Source organism: Drosophila albomicans, chromosome 2L (assembly GCF_009650485.2).
Source record: "Drosophila albomicans strain 15112-1751.03 chromosome 2L, ASM965048v2, whole genome shotgun sequence".
Taxonomy (NCBI): domain Eukaryota; kingdom Metazoa; phylum Arthropoda; class Insecta; order Diptera; family Drosophilidae; genus Drosophila; species Drosophila albomicans.
In genome coordinates, this window is record NC_047628.2 from 21934829 (window position 1) to 21961396 (window position 26568).

The 26568-nt window shown below is 38.6% G+C and overlaps 2 protein-coding genes across 15 annotated transcripts in view; one reads left to right on the top strand and one right to left on the bottom strand.

The window, feature by feature from the left end:
• The first annotated feature begins 4026 nt into the window (after positions 1-4026).
• LOC117565759 (mitogen-activated protein kinase-binding protein 1) overlaps positions 4027-26568 on the top strand; it is a 36009-nt gene continuing 13467 nt past the window's right edge. For 3 of the 14 annotated variants that reach the window (XM_052002750.1, XM_052002752.1, XM_034245025.2), the window contains exons 1-2: positions 4027-4197; positions 4588-4706. In XM_052002750.1, the coding sequence (XP_051858710.1) occupies positions 4629-4706 (78 nt within the window). In that variant the 5' untranslated portion in view covers positions 4027-4197; positions 4588-4628. Of the gene's footprint in view, positions 4198-4587; positions 4707-6172; positions 6300-8702; positions 9270-23961; positions 24534-26568 lie in introns of those variants that run through there. The other 11 variants (XM_034245015.2, XM_052002748.1, XM_052002749.1 and 8 more) reach the window with 11 other exon arrangements.
• LOC117564678 (neuropeptide-like 4) overlaps positions 11835-26568 on the bottom strand; it is a 99146-nt gene continuing 84412 nt past the window's right edge. Inside the window, exon 3 of the mRNA XM_052002759.1 lies at positions 11835-11844. The gene's annotated coding sequence lies outside the window, so the exon portion shown is untranslated. The remainder of the gene's footprint in view (positions 11845-26568) is intronic.

Consider the following 26568-nt stretch of genomic DNA (forward strand, 5'->3'; position numbering starts at 1 on the left):
CATTTCACGCCGCCTTCTTTGAGGCGCTTTTTGATTGCATTTTTGCATGGCATTTGAATTTGCCCGCCTCGTCCAAGTCCAGTCAAAGTTGTTGCTGTTGCTGTGGCTGCTGTTTGTTGGGGGCGTTTTCTTTTATTATTGCTTGCCTTTCTTTAATTACACTGACCAACAAGTTCACGCAGCCATAAATTACTTTTGCGAGCTTTCAAATTAATTACAAAGATACAATGTAAAGATACCAAAGTGAGGCGAGTAGAAAGAGATTAACAGAGATTAAGAGTGACATTTTGTGTGTTCCACTTTAATTGAAGACAAAGAGGAACATAATCAAGAATCCCTTAAGTTTCCATAGCGTCAATTATATATGCTGTAAAAACATATTCAGTCAGAATTATTTCTGTACATTTAATTTGTACTGTTAGCTTATTAAATATTTCAAATATATTTTATTCCCTTTAAATTACTCACTCCAAATGCAGTGTAAATTTTATTTTTTGTTGCGTTGTGTAAATCGTTCTTCCCATAGCGATTTCGATCGCTTGAGAAAAATCATTAGTGTAACGTTTGGAGCGTTAACATAGCAAAGTGAGACTCCTCTTCTGCCCTCATGCCTCTTCACTCCTCTCTCCACGTAGCTCGTCTTAAGATAAGCATAAGAGGCGAGTCCATGCAACTGTATGGTAATTTTAAGTTTCCACTTCATTTAATACAGCATTTATGCATATGCAATATAATTTAAATTTTGCTTCTTTTGGGTTCATCGATTGCGTTAATTAAAGTCAAAAATGGCAAACTGTTGACACACAAATTCATTGAACTCGATTTGCATTCTCGCGTAGTTCCACAACCCAAGTCAAGAGCCTCCTCCTCCTTCTTCTGCCTCCTTCTCGACTTCCTCCACATCGTTTTTCTCTACCCCATAGTTAAATTATTGCGTTTCATAGGCAATTTTTAATGCTGCTCTGCCAAATGATCCGTGAATTGTGCCGACTTCCCCCTCGGGCTCTAGCGCAACTTTCGCAGTCGCAGCGAAAACTTTGCAAAACAAAAAAAAACACAACAAAAAAGTAAGCAAAAGTTTGTCATAAAACAACAATAACATTGCGGTTGTTGCCCTTGGAAACCGTTTTGTCATCGTGATGAATTCACACTCCAAGCAGCTCATGCCTCACCTCACACGATCCGCAAATATTTATTAAATTCACGAAAACGAAAATAAATTGGGAAACGTCAACCAAGCATTGCCTATAAAAGATAGATATGGTCAAAGTTGGTTTTTGGCCAAACATTTCTTGAAATTAATCGACTGAGCGAATAGAAATTTAGATGGTAACTAAATAACAACGATTGCGATATGATATCATCTAGATCAATATCGATCGATTCTTTGCCAAACATGGCTAGAAATAGCTGAATAAAATTATGCCACGATAAGATATGATATTAGTTGGATCTTTTCTTGGAAATTAAGCAATAACATATATCAAAATCATTGAGATCAGCGTGGACTTTAATTAGTAAACTTGGAAATGATATCATCTATGTGCTAAAACCTAAAGTTCATCGATCGATTATAAATTTAAGCAAAGTAGGCTATCTAGCTGAGCTTCTTCTTATCAACTCCGCTGACCTAAGAAGTTGTTGGCAATTATTGCAAACTGTAGAAAACGTAATTGTTTATCGCAATTCGCTACAGCTGTCGACATTATCATTTAGATAACTTATTTTATTGACACAGCCATAAATAAGTGCAACTTATTGACAACAGTCACAATAACTCAAGACTGTCGCAGTTGAGTTTACTTTTTTTTCTAGGGGCCAATGCCACTTGCTCGTTCCATAAAGAAGCTGCTGAAATTGACTAAATAAATTGCAACTTCTGGTTTACTTACTTTTTGTTGTGGTCTAAACTTTTCTGGCATAAACTGTTTCATTTTTTATTGATGTTTATAATCTGCTGACATGTCTTTATATACAACGATATATCATGGTGCTTTATTGAGTTTACTTTTTACTCTTTCGGGCCTTATCGTTGCCATTATAATGGCTGCTCTATCTGATTCTTCATTCTTGTATCTTGCGGTTATTATTGTCAGCAAGCGTTGAGAACAAGTTTTTTTTCGTGTTTTTTTTCGCTCATTCTTTCCAGCAAGCCAATTGACCCAAATTGTTGGCTTGTGCTTTTGTCTGAGTCTGTGTCTGGCCTCGGCGTCTCCTCCCCCCTTTCATTGCCCTTCACACCCCTTTCTTGCTTTACAATCTCAGTCTCCGCCTCGATGTGGCATCTCTCTGTTGAGCTGCCTTTTGTAGTGGACGTGTCGTTTGTGCTGTTATTTTTTTAGTGGGTCGCATTAAGCAAAAAGGCATTTGAACTTTGCCAAATACTCGTAGCAAGAGGCGCAGTTCAATAATCTGCCCCAAGCCGGGGCACGTGTGTCGTGTGAAAAGGTTTGCAATATCGGCATGCATCTTTGAATTTAAGTATCTCATGCTCATCTTAATGCATGCTAATAACAAATGAATGCTTAATCGTTGTCGTCGTCGTCGACGCTTGCGAAATGTCTTCATTACCGAGAACTGACCCCAAAAAGTATCTTAACGACTTTGCTGCACAATTTTTAAAGACTTTTAATGATCATCGCGCTGTTGTGTTCGGTTTGAGTTTGCAACAAATCCATCATCACTTTCGTTATGATTGTATTACAGAGTATTACTCGGTCGATTACTCAATCCCTATTCTGTCACTTTTCCAGGGTATTTCTTTGTTGTAGTTGAACAACTTTTATCTTTTTGCGCAGCAGCGGTAGACACAGGTGTTATAATTCAAATTTTTGACTGTTTTCCTTTTTGTGCAATCGCAAACACAGTTTTCCACACCTAGAGATGGCTCTTCTCCGCCTTGAGAGAGAGAAAGAAAAAGACCGGGAAAGGGAAAAGGAAAGAGGGTTTTCTCTCGCCCTCGCCAACAGCCTCGTTAGCTCATCTGCAATTCAATTCTGCAACTTGGCGCCGGCATCTTTTGGTTTTGGGCGCGTTATGCAAAAGGAAAATTCTGCAATCGCACAAGACAAAAACGTGAGGAAAACAAACAAGAAAAAGAGCGTTGCTTTACTTATGATTGTGTTTGTATGTATATATGTGTGTGTGTATCTTTGTGTTTGTGTTGCAGTTGCAGGTGGCAAGTTTTTCCACGCTTTTCAGCCACACTTATTTGGATTCATGCGCTCGCTTTGTATTTGTGTTTAGACATTGTCTTCGTCTGCTGCTTCTTCTTATCGCTTTGCTTTGCTTTGGCTGTTGTTGTTGTACTTCAACAGTTTGCAGTTGTTGTTGGTGTTGTTACAGCTTTGCGCATTAATTAAGAGTATTTCCTTGTCTTTTGAATACAAAGCCAACAGGTAACGAGCTTTGATAAGCGACGATTTGCATTTGCAGTCTCTCTATCTCGCTCTCTTATCATTCTCTATGTCGTCCGATCCGCAGTGAATCACTCAACTGACGTAACAATTCTATCAACAGCCATTGTATCTGTCTCCATACGTCAACAGACTGCCTGACTGCTTGCCCTATTTTGGTAGCTGCTTTTTTTTTGTCTTTAAGCAGCGTCAACTGTCTGCATGCTAAGCAGCTATATCAATAATTGCAGTTGTATTTAAGGACAGTGGAAATCATTAGCAGATCCTTTAGCTCAAGTTGTGGTAAAGTATTTAATTAGTTGACAGTCTCTCGGTTCGGTTCGGCTTTGTCATCGCTTTAAAGTTTAATGCAACTAGCGAAAGTTCGCCTTTGTTGTCGCTGGGCAATTTTGTGCTAGAACTTGATAATTTATTCAGCAACATTTGCAGGCAAAGTTTGTCTTGTCGAATAAAGAACAAGCGAAGCAGCAAAATGTTGCCAATAGAGTTTTCTGCCCTAATCAATTTTAAAAATGTATCTCGTTGAAAAACGCTTTGTCTTTTAGTTTATAGTTTATTGATCGAAAGTGTCTTTAACATATCTAAAATTAATGTTTTCTTTCGTTTTCAGAGTTCCATTGAACGACTACTGTAACTATTGCTTCCACAACAACTAATTGTAAATTGCCATTAAGAATAAGCAATCGTACTTAACGGAATTGTAACTGCCAAATATAATTGTGAAGATATCATTTTACATATACCTAACAAAATGTGGAGTGCAGCGATAAGGAAATAAAGAGTAAGTACAAATTTACTGCTTGCTTTTTTTATCCGATCATTTCAATTAAGTAAGTTTAGTGCTTATAAAACTTGGCACTCAAGCGGAATATAAAACCGGTATAAGATCAGTTGTGGATTGTATTTAGGCAAGCTCGCAACCGCATCAGCAAACGAGTTCGCTGTGGAACGTATAGCAATGGCAGCAACCTTAGCTGAGTTATGAACTGAGCAAGCAGTGCATTGAACAACAGGGTTTGTGTCTCGACTGCTGAAGTTTGTGTGCGTAATTAGAAAACTGCTTGCCAAACCATGATAAACTTTTGATATATTTATTTAATTATTATAAAATAAATAATGTAATTGTATATTGTTTTCTTAAAACTTGTTTTCTACTTTTTTCTTATTCTAGCATTATTTTTATCCTAAGCACAACAGAGGAATTTGGATACTATGGATGCTCCAGATGCTGGTCGCATTATACGTGCACCTGCACGACGCAAGCGCAATGATGAACAGCTAATGGACAGGGTAAGTTATTTAAATTAAAAGCAACAAACATATTCGATGCACACTAATTTTAAGCGCAAAATCGTGTGCATCAACATCTGATTCAGCGCTGCTTGCAATTAAACTGCTTGCTTCCTATTCTAGGTTAGTGTGTCTGAGTACAGGGTGTCTGTTAGTCGCGTACCTTTGCCAGAGGCAAGCTTGTTAGTATTATTTTTTTCAATTCATCGTTTCATTGAACTCGATCGCGACTCTCATTTTCTATTTGTGGCAATCCAGTTTCCACAGTTTCCCAATGCGCGAGTTCCCGTCAAACTTTACGAAAATACAAAAACAAAAATGAAAGTTACACTGTCACAATCGAATAGAAGAAAACGACACGTTTTACGCCTACAACAGACACGATCCGAATGCGTTTTGTTTGTTTAGTTGAGCACACGTTGTTTCATTTCTTCAATTTTAATTTTATTGTTGTGCGTGTCGTGATGTGCTATTGTATAGCCAGCTGGTAGAAGAGTTCAAAACTGGGTCATTAGTAGAGAACTTGAACTCGATAACGACCCACTTTCACAACCTTAGCCGAGTCCTTTACCATTGTTAATTGCTTATCATTCAACACCCACAAACCACAAGTTCATTAACATGTAACCGCAGGCACACGCAAATCATATTTTCACCACACACACATGCTACAACATTTTCACCACAAAAGCCGCTCACGGAGCTCATACAAAGTAACCCACAATTAGCGCGCCTCAAATTTCACGCAATTAAAAGAAACAAAAAAACCAAACTCATCATATATAATAAAAACAACGCCTCTGATACACAGTAGCAACAATTAGTTCGTTTTATGTCAAGTTCAATGCACGCAGACACACAGCACCCACGCTGTAAAGCTCGCCTCGCCAATAACAAAAAGACTGTGCGAAATGCTATTAAATAATCAACAAAATCAGTAGCAATGAGACCACCACCAGACATAGAAAGAGTGAGAGAGACGGGAGCGCGAGAGTGCCGTTCAATACTTTCTCTCACAGTTGTAAAAGCAAAAGCAAAATGCAAAAGCAAATGCAAAAAGCAAAAGCTCGTCATGACCTTTTCACCAAAGGCAACTTCACCACAGCTGCAGCAGTAGCAGTCAGCTGTGCGCGTCGCTCCAGCAGCAGCAGAGTTGTGTGCTTGTTTTGGAGTTTGAGAGTCACCACGATCTTCGTGCGCTCTCCCGTTTTTGTTGCTCTCCGTGTGCGGAGCTCCGCTGCAAAAGGTTTTTGTATTTGTTTTGTTTGTGGTTGCTGTTGGTGTTTTACTTTATCGTGTTGTGCTGCTGCTGCCGTTAGTGGCTTTTACCTTCGCCACCACTCTCGCTGAGCGATGACGCCGCTCTGAGCATTATACCCGCTGCCTGCGTCGTAGGCTTTGCGCCGTTTGGTCGTCGCTGCGCTGTGTTAGTTACAATTTGTATTCCACTTGGTGCGCGCCTTTCTCGCCGCCGCGCTCTGCTGTGCTGTGCTGTGCTGTGTGCTGTGTGTTGTGTAGTCGACGCCAGCCCCAAACCCCCCGCACACCATCACACCACCCACCGTAACTGTAACTGCAACTGCAGCTGTATTGGTGCGTTGTTGTGTTTCTTTGCAATTTTCGCGTGCATTTTTGCATTTCGCAAGCATTTCGAGCGCAGCAAAAAACCGAAAGAAAATTATGGAAAAATCGTAATAGAATTTATTGCTCAAAATTGCAGTTGATGAAATTGTTGTGTTAATGCGACGACCCGCTTTTCGATGTGCACGACGTTTATGTTTCTGATTTACTCAATTTTGGCTGCCCAAATACAAAAACATTAAAGTTTGCCAGTTTTTTTCTGCGGCCTTCGGACATATTCGGTGCGTGTAATTCGGTCGTCGTTGTCGCTGCCGGCGCTGACGCTGACGCAGACGCTGGCAGCGCTGCTTTGGCTGCTGTGTTGTGTGTTGTTCGCAAATAATTAGCCGCGATTCTCTCTCAGTTGTTCACTTCAAAATGACCAAAATGACGTTATATAATCTGTGAACTGCGACTGCAAAAAAATTCTGTGACGCTGCCTCCCCATCCCCCTCATGAGAACCCTCCCTCTTGGTCCCCTTTTGTTGAGTCAATTATCAACAGCAGATTTTGCTGTGTTGCTGTTCTTGTTAATCAAATGAAACGACAAGTTGATTAGATCACACATTGAAATATTAAACTCAGGCAAAGACAACAACAGCTCAATTATAATTAACCAGGCAGGGAGAAAGAGAGAGAGAGAGAGTGTGTGGGTGGGAGAGGAATGACAGTAGTTGGACAGTTAGTTAGCTTAGTAAATTAGTTTGGGCAAATGGCTTTTTTCTGTCTGCTCTCAATTGCGGGACTTGGGAAAACGCATTATAATAGAAAAACAGCTGTCATTTAAAGTTGCAATGAAAATGCAAGTGAACAAATATAATTACTCGAATTGCTAAAAATATGAGACATACAATTAAAACAAAGTCAAGTTAAATGATTGCGATCAAGTTGTTAATTTAATGAATTTGATATTACAATGAAGTATATTTGATCTTAAATAAAGTATAAAAGCCATTCAAGCAAATAAAATATTAAAATTAAATGACTTTAGTATTCAAAATATTATTAAAAGTTAAAGTGTTTCATTTTAATGGCCAGTAACATCTTAATAAGTTAAAATAAATGTCGTCTTACAATTTTAAAAGTTAAACTATAGGCATATTCAATAGTTTCCTGCAATAAATCTCTTAATTAATTATGCATATTCAAAATCTTCTATATTTTCATTATAAACTTGCTTTACCAGACGCCTCTTATTTTAATTTATTGAATTCTCAGCTGGTTTTAACATAAAAACCTTCAATTCGTTCACCGTTTTTAACCTTTGAAATATGAATTTGTTTCTGCTCGCAACGGTGGCGTATACGTTATTTATCTAAAATGTTTACGACTTTTTAATGTGTTTGCGTGTTGTTGTTGTTGCACGAGCTGGCAAATTGTGGTGGCGGTTGCGGTTGCCGTTGAGGTGGTTATCAATTGCTGATATGCTCAGCGTACCAAAAATAAGAAAGAGTTCCCTTCAGATAATGGCAAAAAACAAACACAAGACAAATTGAAACCAAAAGTTGACAAAAGTCGTCTCCTTAGCCCCCCGCCCCTCTTTGCCCACCGCACCATCGAGCCACACTGAATGTCAATGCAAAATTAATTCAATTTCATTTCCCTTGCAAAACCAAACGAAAGCAAAAGCAAAGCGGAAAAACAAGAGAAAAGCAAAAAATACAGAAAAACTAAAGTCGAATAATTGTTGTAGTTGTTTTATGGCGACAATTTCGCTGATAAGACGCGTCAAGGGAACCAGCCTAGTTATAAGAGAGTACAAAAGAGATAGCAAAGGAGAGAGAAGTGCGAAATAAGGTGAAAAGTATAGCGAAAAGGTAGTCGAAAGATGATAAGAGATAAGAAACAAAAATAAACAAGCGCAATATGCAAAGTTAACTGCAAAGAGAGAGACGAAGAAAGCTAAACTAAATGCAAGAGTAAATAAATAAATGTAGATTTGATAACTTTTGTATATAAATGGAGATTCGATAACTTTTGTACCTAAAGAGAGAAAGAAAACTAAACGAACAGCAAGAGTAAATAAACGTACACATTCTAACTCTAAAAATATTTTTTGACTAGCGTTGGACATTTTAAAGTTGGACAAGTTAAAGTTCAAAGCAATTTGCGTTAGAAGAGAGCAAGAGATGGAAAGATAAAGCGAGATAGCTAGTGATCAAGGCAGAACGAGAGAGAGAGCTGTGAGCACATTCTGTTATTTATGAATGTTATTATTATTATTTATTATTTGCGGCAATTGGAACGTAACCCACTTGGCCCATTGCCTGACCAAAACATCCGCAAAGTCCAGCAACAGCAACATAAGCTGCTGAAGGTCTGACCCCCCATTGAGCCCCTTTGACCTGCTAATGATCCCCATTCAACATCATATAGAGAGAAAGAGAAAGAGAGGGAGCGAGACGGCGTGCAAAATGTGCAGAGCCATAAAGACAATTGACATTTACATCAAATGAAAGGCAAAGAGCAAATAGCAAAAAGTACAAAAACAAACAAAACAAAAAATAAAAACTACAACAACAGCAAAACATAATAAATAAATAAACAATGTAACTGTGCTGTGTTGAAATGAGTTGAAATTTCAAATCAACAGCGAAAAGAGAGTGAAAAAGTGGTGCATTGTTCAAATCAACACATCTGTGACAATAACAACAACAACAATTATAATAACGCGACAAGTACAACAACAAAAACAACAGCATGCGGCATTTAATCATGACCCCAACATCGTTGTCGATGTCAACGCCAACGCTCTCGTCGCTGCATCATCAGCGAATGTCGCTGCAGTCGCAGTCGCAGCTGCAGCTGCAGTTGGCGTTGCAGTCGCAGTCGCAGTCGCCGTCACCATTAACGCCACATTCGGCATCGCCATCAGCATTTTTCGGTGCCTCCTCCTCCTCCAGTTCCCCGAAATTTCCAGCTAACTACGAGCGAAGCGAAAAAGTGAGTGCAAAAACAAAAACAACAACAAAAAACATGATACTTAAAAACACCCGTTAACTTACGCCTGTCTGTGTGTGTGTGATTGTCTGTGTGTGAAGCTTTAACAACATACGGTACACGTATTATTCATGAATGAATCGACTGCACTTAAGCCAACGTATTTTGCATTTATGATGCTCTGCTGCTGCCTTTTATACCCCGTAAATATTGAATAAGTGCGGAGCATTAAGACTTATTGTCAAAGGATATTATAAAGATAATCTTATACACTTTTGATATTAACAGCGGCAACAGCTGTGTCGCAATATAAGAGATGTACAACTGGTATGCAAACACTCTTATACGTCACGGGGGTATAACAGTTCTTATACGAGCAGCAGTAACTTTGCAGTTGACTATAGTGCAGTATTAAGCATCTCCCACTCTTATACTTCTTGTAGTTGCAGCTCTTCTACTTTCGATATTTGCACTTTTACCTTTTCCTTCGATGATCTCCTTGCCATTATCCAAGTTCAAGTTCAAGCTTTTGGTGCAAGCAATTAGCACAAACTTTTTCAAATGTCAGCACTGCGATTAGCAGCAAAAAATTTTCTAATTTGTTTTCTCCCCAAAGTCTTGCTTGTAATAGTTGTTGTTGTTGTTTTGCAATGCGCAATAATTAATGAACAACTAGCATTCTGATTGAGAAACTTTTCAAGTCGCAATTCGCATGGGCAAAAGTTCAAGGTGAGACTGAGATGATGACGTTGTCAAATGCGCATTAAACACGCAATTTTTTTGCACTCTGGAATTTATTTTGAATTTTGTTTTGCTTTTTGCATATTTCTCCATGACATTTTTCCCTTTCGTTTTCATTTGGCGAGAGAAAAACTATTTTCCAGACGCTTTGCGCTTTTTGGAGCAGAAAACATTAAGCTGCAAAAGTTGCATTCATGGTGGTGATCGGGTTTTTCCTTCGCACTGCAGCAACATTTTCTCAATCTACGCCAACACAAACACACACACACACACACTTTTCTCATATGCAGATGGTCCCCACAACTTCGGTTTGCTTCGGTTGCTTGATGTAGCTGCTCACTTTTTCTACACGAATGCTGGACATAATTGCCTTGCCACGCCCCTAGACCGCCCAACGCCCGCACAGCAGTCGCAACAAGCAAGCAACAACAACTACGAAAACAACTTAATTTGCAGTCGTAATTGTCTTGGCCCATATGCAGTGGCTATGGCTGTTGTTGTGGCTGCTGCGGCTGATGCTGCTCATCAAAATGCACATTGCGCATACGCCACGTTGCTTACATTTGAGGCTGCAAACGCATCGAGACTAAATTGCAATGCATAAGCCGGTAGTGCCGCCTTCTGCCTGCTGCCTCCTTTCCCTTGCCACACACACAAACACACACTCTGAAAGTTGTAGAAAGAAATTCAAGTTGTTTGCCGCAGTTTTCCTCGTTGTTGTTTCGTTCTACTTTTTGTGCTGCACGTTGCCAGTTGCTTGTTGCCAGATGCCAGTTAACAGCGGCATCTCTTTTACCATGATGTCTTCTAATGACCGACGCGTCGCTTCAGTTTGCCTTGGGAAAGTGCTGGTCCAACTATCCAGTCATATATCTCTCTCGTTTCTTGTTTCTTGTTTCTAGTCTATCGTTTATTATGAATATTAGTCGACGCGCACTTTCTAACCGCCTGCGACAACAAACACAAAGAAAATTGTCGTTGCTAATGTGGCTGATTTGTAAGCATTTCTAATAAATAAACGTTGGCCTATTCGAAGATGGCCAATCGCAAATTGGGCTATCATCAGTTGCGTTTATGGCAACGCTCAGTGAAAACTCTCGCTGCCACAAATGGCTAAACATTTAATTGTCGACAAGCGAGAATGCGGGAGATTTAGTCGATAAATATTGAACGCCAGGTTACTCTGTAAAATGTATTAATTCTTTTTTATAGTTTCTGTATTTTCATTTCATTTTTATCTTTAGGAAATGTTTTTCCTCAAAAATATAGTTAACACCCGTCATTAACTATTTATATGTGTATGTTTTGTATTTGTCTTATCAGAGTCGCATTTATCGGAGAGAAATGTTTTGATTTCTAGCTGACATCATGTAATTATTTTTCGACACTGATTAAATGCGCATTTTGCTCAAATTTAATCAAACAGACTTAAGCTTGCGTTATCTGTTTACAGTTTATGGCTAAACAGCAAAGTTGTGTCGCCACTTTTGGAGTTTCGTGAAAGGAAACGCGTTCTACCACAATTCTCACTCTCTCTCACTTTTCTCGCCACACTTTCCACCACTCTGCAGAATTGTCATTAAATGATTAATTGCAATGATTTACATTTAAATTGCCTACTGCCTGCCTGTTGTCGTAATTTACTTGCTTAATTAGAACTGCACAAAAAGGAAAGTTGCATGAATGCAGCGGATTGTTCTCTGTCGTCCAGCTGACGCCCCATCCCTCCCCCTGTCCCACATTGTTGACTGCACTTCATCTTTGCCAAGCCCATACATCATTGAGTAGCATATGCATATTCACAATTTTCATTTTTGCGGAAAACTGTATCAATGTGCGGTCTGGTGGCAATATTGTCCATGACTCACACTCAGCAAGAGACGCAGAGACAGAGACGCGACATGCAGTTCCCCCAACTCGTATTTGGCCTCGATACCACAAACTACAGTTTGACTTGGCTACAAACAACTGCAGATGCTGGCAAAAACATTTGAAGTAGCTAATCGATAAATAGAGCAAATATAAATAGCAGTTAAATTGATGAATATTGTATGACAAATGATCAATTGCTTTGCAAGCACATAAGTATTTGTATCGAGTGTTTACTGTGTTTAAAATGTTTGATTAAATTGCTGCACAGCTTGTTGGTCTTTTGTATTTATTTTATTTTGGCAACAGTCAAACTTTTTGGCGTTAAAATCCATTTTTTATCGAGGCTGCAGGCTACCAACTGCATAAAAAACGTGCTGCTGTTTAATTGAAAGGCTGGCGCAGATAGCGAGAAGAGAAGGAGAGGCATAGAGCATAGAGATTAGCTGTGACTTGAAATGTTGTTAATTTATACAGAGCTGTCAGGCAGTTTAAACAATGAATGCGCCTTGGAGACATTTTGCACGCTCCTCTCTTTGTCTACCTCTATCTCTCTCTGTCTCTCTCTCTGTCTTTTGCTGTCATGTGGCAGCCATTGAAAGTGGCAACAATTCAAAGCCATTTGGCTTTTGTCAGGCCTGGTCATTGTCTCGCTCTTTTCGCCAGCCTTGGACGCCACAGTCTCGGGTCACACCCACGCTGTTCAAGAGGCGAGCAGACAATCCCGTCCAGCCGCAGAGGCAGAGTTGGCTGCAGAGGGGTGAGGCAGAGGGGGGAGTGACAGCGGAGGCAGCAGCAGCATTTGCTGATTGCATTTTTGTCCGGCATTTTGGCATTTTTCTGGGAAAGTCGTCGCGCAGCGAGAAATGCTTTCCTTTTACTTTCAACTTTTGCATGTCGAGCATTTGCTTCATCTCTTTTTAATTTATTTATTGCTTTTTTTTTGCTTTGTTGGTGGCTCCCTTGCTGCGCTCTCTGAGATTTGCATTTGCATTTCAGCCCCATCGATGGATGGATGCTTGCTGCTTATATTGTATAGTATTATTATCGCTGCTGTCTGTATATATGCTCTCGTAATGCGGCGGCAATTTTATTAGGTTGATCTCTTTGCTAATTTTTGTGCGCCGATGTGGAAAACGTTGAAGCGGCGAACGCCGCACACCAAACACCGAATTGCTGGCCGCTTGGCCGCCTGCAAAATAGTTTTCCCTTTTTTGAATATTTTTCCGCCTCCCTCGCCATCGTCGCCGTGGGGGCGCAGTCACCCATGTTGTGTTGGAGCTTGTTACTCATTTTCTGGATTGTAGTTTCCGAACGAAGCGAGTCAAACAAATGGTGTTGGGCCATTAGCATGATTAATGTTTTCGCCTTCTTTTCGCTCGTTGCCAACAAAATAAAAGAGTTGGCCTCCTATCGCTGTCCCATGCACGAACTGAACCATCCACTAACTATTTTTGGTTATAAACGAGTTGATTAACTGCAATTGCAACTGCATCGACGCCCACCGCAATAGCATTTCTAATTGCAACTTACATCCTTAAAGATGTAAATCTAAATTGATTGAAAGTAGAGTAGTAAAAACTACTTGTGATTTACATACGAATCTATTACGAGAGACAGTTTGAATAGCATGCATAAAAAAGAAAATATTTATGTATAAGAAAATTTGCAGTCTTCCTTTGCACATTTATGATTATTATGCAATCATTTAGATACCTTAATAATACATCTTTACATCCTCCCTTAAACTTGAATATAAGCTACTTGTATTTGAAAGTTTATTGATGTCAAATATAATACACATTTATTTAAGTCACTAGCAATTCTTTCCACATTCATTCTGAGTTTATTTCACTCTCTGCACAAAAACATGTTTATCGCCTTTTATCACACCCTTTGGAGCATTTTCATGACATATAATGGGACACCAACAAACATGGCCAAAGAGACGTGACGCCCAAAGAACTTGACTGACAAATCGCCCCAAAAAAAAATAAAGACACAAAACATGGAAAAACTAATTACAATCACATTATGTGGAGCACATAAATTGCCACACATTCTCGCACTTGCAACAGACACAAGTCTTGTAGCACATATGTGTACGACTGGAGTCAACAAAAGAAACGTGTGACATTAAATAAGCAACGGTAAACGTTGCTCAGTGCAACTTCTAACCCAGAGGGTGACCCAGCCAACAAACCCGCCAACCTGAACGCCCCCCGTCTCCACCCCTCGCATTAAATATAAACTGTTGCACGTTGCTCTTGTTGTTAGTATTGGAGTTGAGGTGTTCATGGCGTCGTTTCCCATGTACAAATAGGCACGAAAAGCGTAATGCTGACCATAAAACAATGCAAAACAGTTAGAGTAACAAATGACAGAAATAAAGAGAGGCAGAAAGAGAGATAGAGAGAGAATGGTGTGCAGAAGGCTCACTCCAAATTATAACCAGCTGGGCGGAAAGACAGCAAACAAGTCAATGAACTGCTGCGCCAAAAAACAAAAACACAACAACAACAAAAATGATATTTAAATGAAATAAAACAAAAAGAAATGGACACGGGTGATAATGGTCTGCTCGAGACCCCGCGCTATGGAGATCAGGCCAAGCAAAGCGTAACGTAACTTCCAAAACAAAACAGGCGAAACAGAAGCAAGTTCTACTTGAACTTGGAGCATAGAAAATGGCTATGAGGTAACACATTTTATTGGAGTCAACAATTTGCGTTCTTCAATTTTTTAAATGGAAATTAGTTGAAGAAATGTTTCCTTTATCACTCTTCACTGACTTTTTTGTTCAATTGGTATAGTTATCTCTGTTTATTTAGTTTTCTTTTTTTTAATTTAGTCACTCTCTTTATATAGCTGCAGACAACACCCGCTACACCTTATTCACTTTATTCACTATTCGCTCTTCGATTGATAGATTTGCATATTGCCAATTTCCATCAATTTTGACATTGAGCACCGGATAAACGTGACCAGTGTTTAAGTGTAGCCCCTGCGAATATTGTGTGATTGCCAGTCGCAATTCTTAATAGATATATAATTATATAGACGAACATGTACACAGCAGATATTAACTGTATAATTATACAGATGCCATGTGTTTTTATGGCGAACGTGTTCAACTGGAGGTTTGGCCACAAGCCAAACTTCCAAATTGGGTTTAAATTATTTATTTAATTAGGTTTTTGTTTTTTTTGTTGATTCTATGTGCTGATGTAGTACATAGTTTGTAAACTATATTTAAGTTTAACAGCTGTTGCGGCATCACGTTTGCTTCCCAAGCTGCGCTTAAAAGCAATCAAACTACGCTCTCAACCTGTACTTAACGGCATCAATCATCCTTACACTTAGTCCGAGTCCGAGTCGAAGTTCGCATCAAAGTTTAGTTATATGTACATACTATAATTATGCCGCAACCAGAAATCCCAACTCAACTTTGACATTCCAGTGCACTAGAGTGCAGCTTTAACCCAGTCTCGCTTTTCACTTGCTCGACTGAGGCTCTGAAAACAATTTAACATCTTGCTGCGGCTTTTACTCGATTTGTCGTTTATGCAATACCAGAAAGTTAGGAAAGAGAGAGGGTCGTTAATGAATTGAATTTGTGGCGGCAGCATTTGCACGTCTCTTCACTCAACTCAACTCAACTCGACTCTTGACTGTTTTCCTGCTGCTGTTGATGCAGCTGATGGTTTTCGTTGTAGGCCCTGTTTTGGTTGCCATTGGGGCCATTAGCCACGCCACAATAAAACTTAAGTTTACAACATTCATGTCGCTCGTTTAAACTGAAAAATTTGTTAACTCTGCCACATCGAATGGGGAGTTTCCGATGCCACATAAACCGATTAAATATAGCCATGCTCAACAGGTCGAAACAGGTCGCGTTTCCTTACAGCTTTTCGGTTTTAACGCTTTTAATTGAAATGGAAAAATATAGTAAAACTAAAAATTCGTTGACTGCTTTTCACACATTCAAATGTATTTTGACCCGTTGACTCTTTACACCGTCAGTTTCGACACGCACAATTTCATTTTTGTCTACTCCCCAATAGCATATTAGTTTTGTTAGTTTTTTTTGGGTTTGTATTCATTTTTTACATATTTCAAGTTGCCTTTGATCTGTTGCCGTTGCCAGAATTTGGCAAGTGCCAAAAAAATAGCTGTCAAATTTACTCAGATTTATGCATGCCCCAGCCTTTTATGCTTATACCAAAAACAAAAAACACACCAAGATAAATATCTTCTTAAAAAAAACCAACTTTACTTGTAGAGTTTGCTAGCAAAGCGTGTACTTAGTATCTATGGCTATTTGTGCAATTCCAACATGACTTTGCTTCGCTTTTGACACATTCAAGTTTTTTGGATATTTGTCGTTGTTGTTATTTATTTGTATTTTTGGTTTTGTATTTGTCTGTTTAGTCGAATTTTGTTTACGTATCCCCCAACCTACATGATTACCACTTGATTGATGTAGGGGCACTCCTCGAAGTATTCCGTCTCGTTTCGTCGTCAGATATTGTATCTACTTATGAATGTGGCTACCGAATACACTCCAAAACGACGCTCCAGGCTCTCTCGCACTCGCTGATCATACGTTAAAAAATGATGACAAACAAACTTAATTATCTTTGAAAACAATATACATTTGATTCCAGTTGATTTATGTGATGTTGGGAGCACCGAAAACAGGTTGTCTGCCGTAATTCCTTGAGATATTTGATTACCAATTATCTATTTCCTTCCCAACACTGCATGCACAGTTAATCACATAAATAATTATGAATAAATCCAACGAAATTGATCATGAAATCGAAAGGGAAAAGTTTTGGGGGCAAACTGCAAATGGCATATTTATGAAAAGTAGTTTAAAGAAAGGAAATTGCAGTTTGTGTAGTAAAAAGAAAAAAACTGAAGCAGAGTTTAAGTAGCGATAAGATTTCACTAATTTGCATACTAAATGCGGCAATGTCCATGATTATGGACTGTTTATCAAGCCATTAGCCGTCAACGCCCACAACGCTTCCCCGCCCACGCCCACAGCTGAGAGTTTTCAACGAGCCAATTTCCCAATGACTTTCTTCAGCTTCAGCTTCCACGGAAATGTCCGCAGTTTCAATTTTGCCGCTCGAAAGTTGCAGCTTGTCTTTGTCTTTGTCCATAGTAAACTGTCCGCCCACACGCTTCTACTGTTGAGAGTTTGTTAATGTTATTGTTAATGTTTTCTGTGTCTATTGTGTGGACAATTGTTTAAATTTGTTTTTTGCCACTTTGGTCGACATGCTGACAATTTATTTGCTTGTTTTCGTTGTCTGATTCGTGTTGTATTTTTGTTGCTTGATTTATTAATTAGTTGCACGACAAAAATCACGAATATCAATTGGAAGCGAAGGGAAGGTTTCAGGTTTCTAGCGCTGGGAATTCAGCAAATGCATTTCTAATGAGTTACGCGATGAATGAGCTTTAAAATTAACTTCGAGTCAACTTGGAATCAATTCGATACGATTCTCAAGAGCTTGTGATGTCAGCTTCGACGACGCTCGACCCAGGCAGCAGATGATGTCAGTTTTATTATTGCTTCTTGTTCAATTTCTGATTCTGATTACTCTTTTCGATTTTGTCGCTTTTTGCAGTTTACCAAATATCTTTATGAGCCATAAAGCTTTCAGTTTAGCACTCTTAACACAAATATATTTATTTCGATTTGTTATTATTGTGTTTTGTCCAAAACAGTTGGTCGGAAGTAATATTCCCCTACGCTAATGACATTTTGCAATTTTTTTTTGTTCAAGTTCTTACATAGTTGCAAATGCCTTGAATGAATTGTTATACTAAAAAAGGGAAAACCTGTTTACATTTTAGAATCTATCTGTTTACTTGGCACATATCAATCTTTACATAGTTAAAGGGTTCTGGCTTTGTTGTCTTGAAAGTGTGAAAATCATGTGCTGAAACTACATTTGGTTTTCTTAGAGATTGTAGTAAAAACCTTTATTTGAATCTCATAACTGACTGCTAAGCCCTTTTTACGTAATACATTTTAATTATTAATAGCAATCAATGGCTTCTCGGTAAACATTTTTAAATTGTTTTTGCCTTTTTTGCGTTTTGTCAATCTTTTCTTGATTTCCAGTTGAGATCATTGCCAATTGGCTGGGATTTTTTTTAGTGTGCCGTTTGCGAGCTAAATTATTGCTTAACAAGCTGTAAAAAGAGCATTACGTGCAACAACAATTTGTTGTTTACGGTCCTCCCACTCGCAATGCCTTCATTGTTGCACTTTGTTGTTCCTGATGTCAAGTGCAACTTGAGCTGCCCAAGCTTGACCCAAATGAGCAATCAATTGCCATCCTGCAAATTGAAGACAGCCTTGAATACTCTCATATTTACCATTTAGCATTTACCCTTGAGTTGTATCTAAAATTGCATAATAATCACAGTTGAAAATATTGCGTGACAAACAAAATGTGTGAGCTAAGCACGTTCTCAACCGAAGTTCTCTCATTATAGTTGTTATTTTTGGCACAGGATATAATTAAAATATTAAATATTCAAACAGCTGCCTGTGGGGGCTTCAACGAAACGACACTTGAATTGATCAACTGGGTGTGAATTTAATGAGATTAATGTGCTGTTGGCCATGAGATACAAAAGTATCTTTTAACTAAAAAAAAAACAAGTAAGAAAAATGGCTTAATTAAAGTGTGGTAAGACATGAATAGCACAACTGGTCAGTCGGTCGGTCAGTTACGCTTATAAATTAAAGCGGTTGACAGCTTTTTATGGAACATCTTGTGTGATTTAGTTCGGAAATGGTCTGGGCAGTAACAACAGTAACAAATGTGTGCCAAAGTCGTCGCTTTACATTGATTCGATTTGGCAGACAATGCAAAATTATAATTAAAATCAGCAGAGCTGTGGGCAGACCAACCAACTGACTATATAGTATGTGTGTTCTCCCATTATTGTGATTACATGAGCAGCAAATGTAATAAACATGCCGGAAGCACATCCAGACAGCGACTTCTAATCATACTAATGCCTTTAAGTCATAATAACTAAGTGCTTCAAATTTATCACCACTCCAAATTAAGCAAAAAACGATCAAAAATAAATGTTTAATCGAATGCTAGACTAACAGATACGCTGCTCTCTTAGATGATGTATATTTGAGATACATGAATTGAGATACCCTTTTAGCTTTTGGCTGTCTATTATTAGTGAGCATTAATGAATGCAGCGTGCAGTGCGCACAGTGGGCAGCTTTGGGGCTGGCAAACTGACAACTGACACCTGTTATTAGGCACAACACTCGGTGTGTGTGTTTTTGGGTTTGGGTGTAAGAGTACTTTGAATTTGTTGTTGTCCGTCAAATTGTAGCAATTTTCTTGACTTCGAGTGCGTTGCCAGCCGCAGTCTGCCTGTTGCCTGTGTTGCATGCAACAACAGCACGTTTCGGTTTCGGCTTTTGGATTTTCGATATATATTTTTTTTCGTAGACAAATTTATGCGCATTTTTCACTCGAATTTCTGTCTCTTTGTCTGAACATTTTGTTAAGCTTGCATGTGGGCGCCCCTCGCTCGGTTTTGTGGCTTAGATGTCGGCTTCAGTTTCGGTTTTGGTTTGAAACGCATTCGAGTGGTGGTTGCCACAACGTCTGGACTTTTAACCGTTGTCATAAACTTAACTCCTCTGCAGCATTTATCAGTACATAAAGAAAATGTTTATGAAATACGCAACGGCCCCAATTTAATTAAATTTTCAATATTCCAATAACCATGGCAGATTGAGACCACACGAATATTGTTATTATATAATCAATATCTCATCGAAGACATTGAAGCTCTTAGTTGAACGATGATCGCGTTAATTGTGTAAGCTGATATGGGTTCAATCGATGATATAATAGTATGCATTGTCTCTATTTTGAGCATTGAAATGATAATCATAGACGCGATTGATTTAGATGCTTTCGAAATAAAATAAAATATCAATTTTCAGCTCATTTAAACACGTTTCTATTTACTATTTGTATTCATTTCTGAGCACAATTAAATTGTAATCTTTAATTTAGTCAGCTTGTTTATATATTCTCACAAAATAGCAATCACTTTATACTCACAAACTTAAAGCTGCGATTACACACAAAACGAGCGAATCCTTTTAGCTTAACCCACAGATATGGAATAGACTTTCATTTCAACTTTCTACTAAAGCTCAAGTGCAGTTAGAAAAGTTGAGCTGAGAAGTGCAGAGAAGCTTAAATGGTTGCAAAGCTATAGAGAGGGAAAGATGGAAACAGAGACATTTGACAACAATGCTGTCGCTGCAAAGTCAAACAGATTTGCGAGTGTATTTAATGTTTCTGAAACACTTTGACACTCAGCCAAGTTGAAAGAGCAGAAGCTAGAATACTTGGCAACATGCAACAGATTACATAAAGAATTCTCATATGAGTCTATTTTTTGCAATTTAATTAAGTGAAATATGTTTGCGATACTCATATTAGTTTAATCTAAGCCTTTAACATTAATATGCCCTACTCAGTGTGACTTATATTAATCGAAAGCTTACTTCATTGCTCTCTCCTCGCCCTGTTCATGTTGACAGTTTGACAAATGTGTCTACGTTTGTCTCTCTTTCTTGTCTGACAGTCAAATCATGGCCAGATACTATTGATTGACATTTGACTCAAATCGGGAATCACCGTTGCACGTTTAATCAAAAGTAACGGATCAACTTTTCGATTAAACTGCTCACGTTTGGGTTTGGCATTGTGATTTTGAAAGCCGCGCCTAAAGCTATAAACAAACTTTAATGAATAGTTATAGATGCTACGATTTGATGGAGCAGATACAAACAATACTATAAGTATTGTGTTGAAGTCCTTTATAACATTCGGATATGTAGCTGTATGATGTGTTATTAATTGTTTTAATGTCAATTGTCTAATGTCAAACAAATCAATATTCAGTTTCAAAACAAGTCTTCAACTTATTGAGCGGGTCAACTTAACAATTCCCTTCTTTAGCCATTTGTACGATTGTCAAGTCAATCTTGGAATCAAGCTTTACATGTATCTATCTATCAGTCTGCCTTCGAGAGCAAAGCAGAAGTCGATAATAAATCATAATAATTATTAAAAATGCCCACACTAGAGTGCAGTCAGCAGTTGCCAGCAGTTATTGACAAGCCAAGCAAACCTTTAAGAAAGCCAATTTGATTGCAATGGCAATTGCATTACAGCAATGACAAATGCGTCATAAACCATTTGAACATTGTACAATTATGTCAAATGACAATGAAGCAAATGCCATTTAATTGCCGCACAGCAAACAATCCGCCATCTACGATCCGTAATCCACGATCCACGTAAATACTTACTTACTTATGGCTGGGGCACTTTTCACGGCGCTGCAAATCAAAGGAAAAGGCGGCCAAGTGCCACAGCTTTTTTTTGTGTTTGCTACCAGCGACAAAAACAACATCTGAACAGTCTGTATTCATTTGAATACGAATACGAATACGTATACGAGTATCTATCTGCCGCATGCAGTTCAAGTCGTATCTATCTATCTATCTGCCTAGCATCTGTCAGAGCCGTTGCTGGTAACTTTCCCCCATAAACTACACTACAAGATACACAAACACACTCGCATACAAAATAGACTGCACCATTGGGCCTGTGTATCTGTATCTGTATCTGTAGCCGGGTCTCGGTCTCGGTCGCTGTCGCCGCTGTCTTCTCTCTGACTCTGATCTATACTCTGGCAACATGCGGCATTCAAGTGCGTGGCGTTGTCGTCATCGTCAAAGCTCTTGTTGTTGCTCAAGTTGCAGTTGTTGTCTTTCTCTTTATTGCAAGGGAAATGGGAATGTTAACAATGCATTTTGTTTGTCAATCAGTCGCTGCTGCTGTTGCTGATTATTTCACTTGATTTGTGTGTGTTATGCAAATTGATTATCGTTTCCTCTGCCTTTGTCAACAAGTACAAACATGAGTGAGCATAAATTGTGGAGAAAGAGTTCAATCTATGGCAACCTTGAGGGAGGCATAAATTTCCTCTTAAATCACGAATATTTCTTGTGTACCTAAAGCTGACGAAGGTTTTGGAATACTGCGTACGCAAATCAAAATTTAAGCTGCTTCTTTGCTTCATAAATTAAAGCTTTGATTATAGTGCAATTTCATAATTGCTATTAATTGCTGCATATGCAAAACGAAGCTTAAGCTCTCACATGTTTATATAATAAGTATGAAATTAACCAATTATTATTTAAAACGTATGTTTATTTTAAATCAGAGCAATGCTCTTTAAGAGATACATATTTAGTTTAAAATCCAATGCATGCAACTTTTTTCTCAACACACACGAAAGACTTATTCGTATTCAATATTTCAACTCTTTTGCATATTTTGCACATAAATCTATTGTTAAGTTCTATGGCTTTATTTGCGCATTTTGCCTCCGTGGCTAATCCCGTCTAGAGATATCTTTCATACGAGTATCTGACCAATACCATTAGCATTGTCTGCTATTGTTATTATTATGGCATGGTTTGGCAATAGTTCTGTTGGGTCTGTTCCACTTGCTTGGCTCGACTCGGTTGTTGGTTGTTGGTTGTTGTTGGCTGCGATAGTTATTCTTGTCACAGCAGTTGTTGTTGATTTGCCTAATTTTGTGGTTGTTTACAAGTTTTGGAGGCAACGTGTACGCCTACAATTCAATATTGAATTGCTTTGCTTCGCTTTGGTTTGGTTTTGCTCGCAATTTATTGCATTTTGTGGGCAGTGCAGACAGCAGACAGAAAGAGACACACATAGCTAGAAAAACAGATACAGATTCAGACACATTGATACTTAGGCAGCTATAATGAGGCCTTAAACACTTTCAGCTTGACTATTCATATATGCAGAGTATTAATTATTAATAGGAATGCAGTAGGCGAGGCAACGCGACTGGAAGATACTCTTTAGAGTGATGTAAAGTCAATGAAATAGCTATTAGATACTTATGTAAGTAGATGCAGATACTGAGACAGCTATAATAAAGCCTTCAACACTTTTGAACTGTCTGATCATTAATAACCGAAATGATTGCATTTGCAGAGGAAAATCGACTGATTGATATGCTATAAAAATAATAACAAAAGCTGAGGCAAATCCACTTGCGGTTACTCTATCTTAAAGTTACACCATTCATGCCACATTCACACATTCCACATGAGTACAGGGTATAATATGTAACGAGTGGGTGCCCCAGCAATTGATTAATCGATTCTCGTCTCGAAACTCGCCCGCTTTTTGTTGCATTGATTTATGCAATGCCCGGGCATTTGAAGTTTTGATTGTGGCTTGAGCTTTACTCTGCTTTGGGGTTCTCTTTTGCTGCTGCTGCTGCTGGCGCAATTGTCATTTGTCAATCGCAAAATGAAATCGCGTGTTAGAATGCTAAACGTGAGGCGATAGATACAACAATAGCTACAACAACGAAAGTAACTAACAACAACGCTTCGGTCAAGCGATCGGGCCAAGTTTTACATGTGTGTGTGTGTGTGTGTCTTTTCGCTTTTGACTCCAATCCACGCCCGCCGCAAACGTGTTTTTAAAATATGCAAATTAATGAGCGAGTCTCTTGCTGAGATTGAGACTGAGACACACGGAGATTGAGACTCCGAGTCTGAGTCGGAGTCGGAGACTGAGATTGAAAGCGTGCTGAGCATTAACGAGATACTCGTACGCAAAGAGCTTTCAAATGCAAGTCAAGTCTCTCGAACTTAGACTCGAAAACTCAATCGCCGCGTAGACTGAGATTGTGACTGTGAGAATGTGAGAAGGTGGCCGGTCGACTCTCTTTGTTGACGCTTTGTTGGCTCGTCGATTGTTTGCTTGGCCTGTAGAAACTGTTTCTCGACAGTTTCATTTGAGCCGCGCTAAAAACGAAACGTATCCGTCAGATACGCAACGGCGACGACGGCTGCTAACGACCAAGTCGACAAATACAAATATAAATACAAAAAAAAGAACACAGCAATATTAAACAACAGAATTTATTATTATTTTTGATTATTTTCATGTTTGTGCTGTGCGCGAAAAACGCGTAACGAATATAAAGAAAGAAATTAGATGAAATATCGAATTGAATAGGAAAAGCCGTTTGGGAATATATTTATCGAATTGTAAAAACGACCTTGAAAGAGTCACAAGAAACATATTGTAGTACGAGTTTATAAAGACTAGTCATCGTTTGTGCAACAACAACCACAACAACAACAAAATACAACCAAAACGAATCACAGTTTAAAATCACAGTGCAAATTTACCGAAAAAGTATTATTCCATGTGTATTATTAATTGTACAAAAAGCGAAAAAGCGAAAAGCGACGCCCCCAATAAAGAAACAAACGAATTTATAAATATACGAACGTATATATTATTGTGAATTTGTGGGCGTGTTTCAGTGCCATACCACAAAGTAAAAGAAAAACATATATACATATATAATTGTAATTAAGTAAGAGATTAAAGTATAACAAATCAATTGTAGCTGGCATGAATTGTGCAGATAAGAGCAACGACAATGTTTGCGCCACGAAATTCATCGCCAGTTGCCATCTACGGCAAAGAGGATGTAGCTGCCTATGAGGTAATGGTGACAGTTTAATTGTCCGAAATGTATATAGAACTCATAAATATGTATAAAAATATAGAGATATGTTACACACATACGTATGCATTCTCACACATATCTATATAGATATGAGACTAGTTTTCTCTTGTTTCCAATATTTGCGGCCCACTCTCCCGATCGACCACAGAGCCCCAAATGATTCATGTGGCCGAAAAACTTTTGTCTCCCCATTTTGTAATGAGTTTCTGTGGTTTTTTTTCTCGGCCAGCAAAGTTGCGACGAGATTGCTAAGCTTATTCATCTAAATATTGTTGCCATTTGAGTCGCCGCAAGTAATTATAGGCAATTAGCCTTTGAGACGATGCCGGTATAACATAGCAGCTCAGCTCAGCTAACTGCAACAGCAGCTGCTGTCGAGTTGAGTTGAGTGCTTCTAAAGGCAGCAAGGAATGTGGAGAGACTCGCAGAATGCCAAGGAAACATTGCAGTGTGTGGATGGATGGCTTAAATATTTAATGGCAACACTCTCTGCATACACACTCTCAACAACGAAAAACAATTGAACAATCTATATGCCAAAAACAAACGTCGAGCATAAGCATTTTGCTCACGTCGAGAAACTGAGCTAGACTTGAATATATATGTACCGTATGAGAGTGTCTGAATGAGTATGAGTATGAGTATGAGTATGTTTGTGACTTTACGAGTTTGTTTTTGCTGGCTACCCCAGCGGCTTATTTGCAATAGACAACAGAACAAAAAAGCCGATGAAAGCAAATCAGAAATTCACAAAACATGGCGATAAATACGGCAATAAACAGTAGACATTCGTTGCAGAGTTCAGCTTCTAAAAGCGAATACAAAATTCGAATACGAATCTCCGTACTCGCACTTCAATGTTGCTCAAACATTTCAAAGTACAATATCGAGCGACCCCCAACGAATTAAACGAGCATATATAATTGATTGTTGATGAGAAGCGGCTTTCTTATGCAAACTGCTAATAAACTGTATTTATAGCACATAAATCCATAGCAGATATTGTTTTTAATTTAGCAGTTAACTAACTAATTTTAAGCATCTGAATAATTCAACGAAGGCAGAATCAATTAAGAGTTATATCAGAGTCTGTTAGAGATGTTTTTGCCTAACGCGTTATAGAGTACAATATATCACAGTTTTAATATTGCAAAAATATCTGTCTATCTCAGAGAAAACGTAAGAGAATGTGAAAAACTAAGAGAAATATTAAAATTCTAAGACAGAGCAACTCTCAGTCATGCTTAGATAGTTCTTTATTGTTTTTCTTAGCTTTGTCTAACTAATTAACGCTGCTTTGTAGACGACACGCAAAGACATTAGTTGAAATTGATTAGAATTTATGATTTAGGCGCTGACTTTGCTGTTGGAGCATAATAAATGACACTTCTATAGCCCCGAGATATATGCAAAGTGGTGTCCAGAGATTAGCCAAAAAGCCAACGCATTACAGCAGCACTTTTGGTCATCATCAAGAATGTGAATATTAAATTAGTTTATCCAACTCATCTTTCCACTGTGAGCAGAGATGTTTTACAACGCACTCTTATTTCTCACTTGGCAAGCTTCCGCAAAAGTTTGTTATTAACTGGAACGTAATACTCCGACCAAAAAGAACAACAAGAAGAAGAGTTGTGAATTTGAATAAATAAATCTGCTGAACGACCTCGTGGCCGTTAGCTTGTTTTGTTTTGTTATTTTGGCTTTGTTTTAAGCATTTTATTTGCCTCACTTGTGTCTCTCTGATTCTGACTGTCTGACTGGTTGACACCTGTCGTGCAAATATTTAAGCTTGCCCGTCATTGCAAAAACATAGCTTCGGATGTGCCTGCTTGTTGCTGCAGCGTGGGCAGCTCAGAAATGTACCGCCAACCCACGAGTCTAGTTTGAAGCGACAGTGAAGAGAAGTAACTGAGAATTTGGCAATTACACATGCGGTTAGCTGACCAAGTTTTAAATGCGTTCATTGAACTTGTCAGGCGCAAGCTTTTCAGCTTAACATACGCCCAGT